Below are 7,267 nucleotides of genomic sequence, written 5' to 3' on the forward strand. Positions count from 1 at the left end.
TAAACTTTCAATTCGGTATCAAAAACAAAATTTCCACAAATAAGTATTCACAAATGTGGGAGTAAAAACCAAATTTGCTAAGAATGAAATTAGAAAGTGAAATTTCAAAGTCATCGTTGTTGGTTCATTGTGGTTTGACTTCTTTTTATTTATTTATTTATTGCTGAAATTACTAGGAGGGGCTTAAGAAAAAATTTGAACTCTATTTTTGGGCTTCATATATGAAAGTTTCTTATGAGTTAGGTGATTGTTGTTGCTAAAAATGGTTGATGTACGATTAACTAAGCATAAATCAGTAGCTTTAAAGTGATTTGGAGCTCCTAGCGATGAAATTTAGAAGACCGTCGTTGAAGGACTATGAGAAAAACTTGAAGAAATCATGAAATGGGTATAACAATTTATGATACAAGAAAAAGGAAAGATTTAAAAATAAAATTACTTTTATAATCTCCAATGAGATACCGCTACATGGATTATTTAGTTCAATTTTAGACATTTATATCTTTTTGTTGAACCCTTACGCGCCTAGAAGAGGTGTATTCCCCTTCTTGAACAGGTCAACATTTGAGGGTCACAAAATATTGAAAATAAAAAGTTCAGGGATAATAGGACCCCTGTGAAATATAAATATACGTGTAGTTGATAATTGACTAATAGATTAAGGGGACATTACACTGTTTTCTCATTTTTTTTACTAAGAAAACAATAACTACATTTTTTTCCCTCTATGAAACATGATCAATCACTACCTTAGTTCAAGACATAAAAAGAAATGTTATTTTGATGTGAAATCGCATATTACAGATTATTTTGATGATTCAACTGACTTGACTATTTACAAATATTTACTATAGTTTCTCATAATCTAAATTCCAAAAAAGAAGGAACTAACTAAAAGAAATTTGTTCATTATGATGATTTAACCTGGTAATGTATTTATCTATCTAAAGCATCTAATCATATTTGTTTTTATAGTTTGCAATATGCATATTATGAGATGAATGACTTTAAATTCTTTTTTACAAAGGAAATTAAAGGGACTTTTTCATCACTCATTTTTTTGTATTTCAATTTGATTTTCCATAATATTGAAAAATGTAGATAGTAAAATTTACGTGAGTAACGTCTATAGTTCCTTTTAGAAAGATGCTTTTAGTTTTTTTCTATTTATTTCCTGTTAGTTTCTTTAATATTTTGGTTGTATTGTAGAAGTAATCATTTGATTTCACATTTTTCAAGGAACCAAAACCTATATTCTTTGGGTATTAAAGTGGACCGGCTACGATACCTAATAAATTATACTCCCTCCGTTTCAAAAAGAATAATCTTCTTTCTCTTTTAGTTTGTTTCAAAAAAAAAATGTCTTCTTTCTTTTTACATTTTAAATCAGTTTACCACGTGATATGTTTAACGTCACAAGATCAAAGAGCAATTTTGTACATTTAACCTAACTTTAATTTAAGACCACAAGATAGAAAAATCTTCTTTATACTCTTAAACTTCGTGTCAAATCAAACCAGGTCATTCTTTGTGAAACGAAGGGAGTAGATGTTGGTCATTCGATCTCATTCCCCTATATCATCACTGCCACATAAAGGTACAATTGCATCCTTATTCCACTAGATAATCAAGGTGGTCTAGTCAAGAGAAAACTCATATGACACATAATGTTATTGTTACATTGGACATGCCTTTTGAATGTGCTTGTTAACATACTCTTAATACCTATGATTATGGAAAAGGCAAAACTTAAAGAGTATAATCAAGAGGCACTGTGTAAATTTGCCACCAACACCTCTACTAGCTAAAACCACAGAACCAAATGAAGGGGAGAGAGATGGTTATTTGTCCAGAGAATGATTAGCGTAAGCACTCAATCGACGTGCTGACAAACAATGCCCACTGCTTAGCACAATGGCAAAAAGGGTAGCACGCCTTCTCAGTATTTTCGTCTGAGCAAAGTAGCAACATGAATGAGTTGGGAAAGTATTCCTCGAGTGAATAATCAATTATGGTACGTACATTGGCATACAGTAGCACCATCAAGCAAAGATCCTGTAGCAGTTACAGTGACTGAAGTATGACACTCCCAGCTTCAGACTCAAAACATTCCTCCAGTTCTTGTTTTCCTAGTAGTCTAGTGGAGGGCACAAATTTCGTGTCATCAGGACAGTCAGATGATACAAGCTCCAGAGGAGTTACGCTAAACTGGCTGCCAAGTGCAGAAATGGTTCTATTGATGAATTCTTGTCGAGATATATAGTCCTTCATGCGGCAAATAAAGTCCGAATGGTCTCTTGCCTGAATAATCAATAGGAACACTCTCTCAGAGACAAGCAAGCAAATTTTGAATGTGCATCAGAAATGTAACTTGTGCAAACAAAAAGTAGTGAAGAAATTGTCAAGTAGCAAATGAGTTTGCATATAATTGGAACTACTATAGACTTGGGCATGAGAATATTTAACTCAACTTACGTTGAGTAAAAAAAAAGCCACGACCATCAAATTAGATTGGGAAATGGTAACAAGAACCTGATACCATGTGATAAGAATCATCAACATAATATGAAATATCTCAACAAAAGGTACCACCGTCAACTGTACCAGAACTTCAACATTCACTTAATTATCAAGCATTGGCATCTTATAAGAAATTCCTTCCCGTATCCTCCAAACCTAGAAGTTGAATACTTTCCTAGTTGAACAATGTGCATCTTATACTACAATCCCTCAGGATTCCAGTACAATCATCGATGAGAAAACAACATCAAGCAAATTGCAAAGTCAAATAAAATTAAAACATGTTCTACAATTATGGGATGGTATAACACAGCTGTCAAGGCATTCCAGAGTAACTATTACTTGTGCAAATGTAATTAAAGACAAGATAGCAGAGTACAAGAAGGATCAGAAGGTGCAAATGGAGAAGCTACCCATTCTTCATCTTTTCACCACAATGTCAGTATTAACTTACTGGTATTGACACCATTGGGCTAAGAAGAAGATTCATGCAGTGCAAGAATTACACTACTATTCCCTATAGAATGTAGTAATGTACTATACGTTGGAGGGCAGAGAAAAACAATTTCTGGCTATGAAAATATTCTACTAATGACTACCTGAACAATATCCTTCTGTTAATTACATAGCTGTCCCATATGATGCAACATATAACAAGAATGAAATTTTGGCATCAATCTCAAACACGGCTGAGATTATTCTGCCAACATCTTAAATCAGAGTGTTTCAAGAAACACAATGTCAAAAAATCAGCTGCATCATCAAGTTCTTTAAGAGAATGCTCACAAGATTACTTAACAAGTACAACAAGGAACTTGCAGAAGTACTAGCAGACCTGTCGATATTCAGGAGCTCGTTTTGGAAGTTTGAGATAACCCATGTTCATCATCTCATAATCCCACAAAAAAGACGTATGATGGACCCAACGCCTTTTTGTGATAGATTGAGCATTTCCACCAAACTTGCGGTTACCAAAAACATAGTCTGTGATCATGTAGAAGTACAATAAAAAGTTGGTTATCTATGAAAGTTGGTGAGCAATACATGAAACAATAATCCTCAAGTCATATTGATGTGGGAGCTGGAAAAAAGACAAATTCAAGCAGTCAGATGGATAGTGACAGGTGGGGGGTAGTATTCACCATTCTTATAAGGCTAAGTAAAACAGTGTACATAGAAACAGGAACCAACAGCATAGAGAGAAAAGGATATAACATTGCAAACAATAAGAAATAAAATACGGAAAAAGAAGCATCCAAGTGGTCATCCAATGAATGTGATTTTTCTTGTCAGGAAGTTAGCAAGAAAGTTCTTGAACCTTATATTCCAGAGACAATTAAATCTATACAAAAGGAAGCTCCCTTGATGAGTCATGAGTGCGGCGTAAAAGTTTTATCGGAGGACAACCACCATCATACAATAAGTTCTTACTACAGCATTGTCAGACTGACACTCAACCTTCTAGACCCCAATATATGCACAAATACATTGTCAGCCAGATGAAACTTCCAGTTTCTTTCTGTCAGTCAAATAAATTTTACTAATATTGTGCAAACAAAACCATACAGCAAAGCATAAGCAAGTGTTTCCTCCTTAACAAAGTTTAAAGCAAGTGGTTTTTTCTTCTTTGGACAAGTAAAAAGTGAAGTGTTCTTTCTCTCTTTTCTTTTTTGGATCTCGAAGAAGAGAACATGCAACACTTCCTGCAAATATGCTGGACAGTCAATGATGAACGATATCCTTGAGCAAAAAAAGTACCATTTTCACGAAGAGAGAAATCCCCAACTCCTTGAAACACTTTGCTATACAGCTGGCCACTCCATGACATGATGGGTCTAGGATATGGCTGTACACTAGGGAGAGCATCTGTGTTGCATATGAAAGTGATGAAAACTGTCCGGTGATCGACAATTACAGTGCCCCCTCCAGAAAACCTCTTAACTACTGGAACCTTGTCTTGTAAAACAGGACCAATTTCAAGAAGTTCAGCTGGTTTTCTGTGAAAATGGTTAATGCTGTTATATAAAATTACACATTCCAAAACATACAGCAGTAAAGTTCTATCACTACAGCTATGGCATTCAAGTACTCATAACTTCTTGCATCAATTAAAAACTGAAAGATCAGAATTTGCACACCAGAAGTGTAGGTAATACTGACCGCTTAGCACCAACCAATATATGGTCTACACGATATCTGAAAGTGGAAAACTGGCCTGTTATCAGTGTCTTTATGACACACAAATGGAGTCATAAGTTGACAATGATAGCTCACTCCATAAGAATCTTTACACATTATTCAGGACATGTGGAACATATTAGATTCATAGAAAATTTATCTCTGATTACTTTTTCTCCAGAAACCACGCAGATGCTAGTAATCTGCAAGTTCACTAAGTTGAATCAAACCAGTAAGAACCTTTACAACTTATTCATGACATGTGACACACATTTGATTCATATAAGATCTGCTTACTTCTTATTTTCAGAAACCACACAATTGCAGATATTCTGGAAAAATGTCATTCATTGATCGTTTATTGAGCTGCTAGAGGTATAATCCCCCCAACCCCAACCCCACCCTAAAAAGACTATTAAGTCGATGTAAATGAAAAGTGACACCTCAGCGTATCCATCATCCAGTGTGGGATATAGAAACAAGTGGCCTTTGCCTCTTACTTTTGCAACTTTTAGTGGTACCTAGGAACAACTTAAAGGTCCTTAATTTTTCTTGAGATAACTAAGAAACCCCCAGTTCCAGTGGCACACAGTTCGAAATCCAGTGGATAACGAGTCTGGCTCAGAGTACGAATTTGTGATGTGCTCCCAACCCATTTGAAGACTTCTATTTCAAGCTATTTTTATATATATGGAGATGAAGGTGATAGAATAGTGAACATCCTAGAAATCAGATAGCATCCGAACCAATCATCCTAATAATTCATTGTAGAGAAACTCTTCAAAATGTATAACCCACTCAAAGTAACTTCTACTATTCAAAGACTTGCAAAACTACAATTATGAAGCGAAAACAAATACTCCTGCTATTCCAATTTATGACACACATTCCTTTTTAGTAAGTCCCAAAAAGAATTACAGAGTTCTTTACTTGGTAACAATTTAACTTTAAAAAGTCTTTAAGATATGATTTATACCCACACAAACATCTATGATTTGTTTTAGAAACAAGTTTCAACGGTCTTTGTTTCTTAAACATCATGTCAAGTCAAACAACATCACGTAGATTGGGACGGAGGGAGTAATGTTTCACACTCCTTAACTTTATTTCCAAACAAGCACAACAACAAACTCAGTACATAATCCACTCATTTCAAAAGGCACCAATTACTATCACACATCTATTAAGAACTATGGGTTAGTTAGTCCGTCATTTAACAAAAAAACCCAAAAAGCTATAACAACCCACAAAGAATTGATCTTTGTACAACAAACCCACCAATCGAAACAATCAAGAAACATATCTAGCAAAAAGTATTATGAAAAAAAAAGTAACTTCATCATACCATAACAAAGGGTGAAAATTGATAGCTCACCCTGAAATCCCCATGACAATGGTGGGTTCATTGGTTCCATCATTCACGATACACCAGTTATGAGATGAGGTCCTTAGTAACCGCTCCTCCAATTGCAACTGCTGCAGAATTGGAACTCCATTAAGTCTAACAAGATTCATCAATGGCAGCAGCCCTCGTGAACTCATCGCAAAAAAAATTAAATCTCTACTATTTTCTTCTACTAAATTAACGATCTGTAGATGAATTGGGTCTTCCCAAATTTCACCAGAAAATCTATAATTTGTGTGTTCTCTCGAGGAATTTCAAGGAGAAACCAAAAGTTTCTTTTTTCCCCTCAAAGAATTGAAGTCTAGCGCCTACCATATTTTAGTTTGACATTCAATACAAACGGCTTAACTTCATATTTTTTAATTTTAAATAAGGAAAAAAAAGACATTATTATATTAAGATTTAAATATTAAACGTTAAGAGTTGTTCGTCTTTGTTTTGAAAATAATAAATATTATAAATTTCTAAGAAAATATTAAATGATCTAATGTTATAACAACGTGGTGGTTGTTATTGTTGGTGACGAGTGATAATTAGTAGTGAAATAATATTGTGTTGAACGATTATGACGGTTAATGATATTAGGTTAAACTAATTATTTAGTTATTGGTTGATGTTAAAATGATTGAGGGTGACGATTGCAAATGATGGCTAATGGTGATGACAATTGATTTTGGTGAATGATGATAATGAGAGTCGGAAATCTAAATAAGCCACAAAAATATAAAAATGACCAAAATAAGTCACTATACTAACTAAAATAAGCTTAGTGGAAAAAAAGTTCCTCTTTATCCAATTTTCCAAATATTTTCCTTTAGTGTCATAACGTGTATTTTTAATGTATAACGGAACTTTTTCTTACACTTTATAAAGTCTAAGTAAAACTTACACTTTATAGGGTGTGTTTGGTATGGAGGAAAATGTTTTCCATGGAAAATGTTTTCCTAGAAAATGTTTTCCTGGAAAACAAGTAGATTATGGACTTATTTTCTCATGTTTGGTTAGTGAGTAGAAAACATTTTTCGGAAATGATTTTTAGTGGTTGATTTATGAATGAAAAATGTTTTTGAGTGACATTTTTTACTAGAGTAAAAAATAATTTATGACATTGAAAATATTTTTTAAAATCAAAATTATTATTTTTTGGGGGTGGTGGTGGGGGTG

The 7,267-nt window shown here is 33.9% G+C and overlaps 1 protein-coding gene across 2 annotated transcripts; it reads right to left on the minus strand.

Annotated features, from left to right (window-relative positions):
- Positions 1-1,592: 1,592 nt before the first annotated feature.
- On the minus strand, positions 1,593-6,447 carry LOC107021481. Of its 2 annotated transcripts, XM_027917445.1 has the most exons (5): positions 6,074-6,447; positions 4,681-4,716; positions 4,279-4,517; positions 3,356-3,504; positions 1,593-2,301 (listed from the first exon to the last, which is right to left on the minus strand). In XM_027917445.1, the coding sequence occupies exons 1-5, from the start codon at positions 6,238-6,240 to the stop codon at positions 2,065-2,067; spliced, it is 828 nt and encodes a 275-aa protein (XP_027773246.1). In that variant the 5' UTR covers positions 6,241-6,447; the 3' UTR covers positions 1,593-2,064. The 2 variants fall into 2 exon arrangements, with proteins under 2 accessions (XP_027773246.1, XP_015077639.1); XM_015222153.2 differs by lacking the exon at positions 4,681-4,716.
- Between the last annotated feature and the right edge of the window lie 820 nt (positions 6,448-7,267).

Source organism: Solanum pennellii, chromosome 6 (genome assembly GCF_001406875.1).
Source record: "Solanum pennellii chromosome 6, SPENNV200".
In the NCBI taxonomy this organism is placed as follows: Eukaryota; Viridiplantae; Streptophyta; class Magnoliopsida; order Solanales; family Solanaceae; genus Solanum; species Solanum pennellii.

What these genes read in the sequence shown, in the direction of transcription:
- LOC107021481 (XM_027917445.1), bottom strand. Translation starts at nt 6,240, where the DNA reads ATGAGTTCACGAGGGCTGCTGCCATTGATGAATCTTGTTAGACTTAAT. An exon ending in ATATTGGTTGGTGCTAAGCG is followed by an intron (nt 4,518 to 4,680) that starts GTCAGTATTACC and finishes CCATTTTCACAG; the next exon opens with AAAACCAGCTGAACTTCTTG. An exon ending in GAGCTCCTGAATATCGACAG is followed by an intron (nt 2,302 to 3,355) that starts GTCTGCTAGTAC and finishes TTGATTATTCAG; the next exon opens with GCAAGAGACCATTCGGACTT.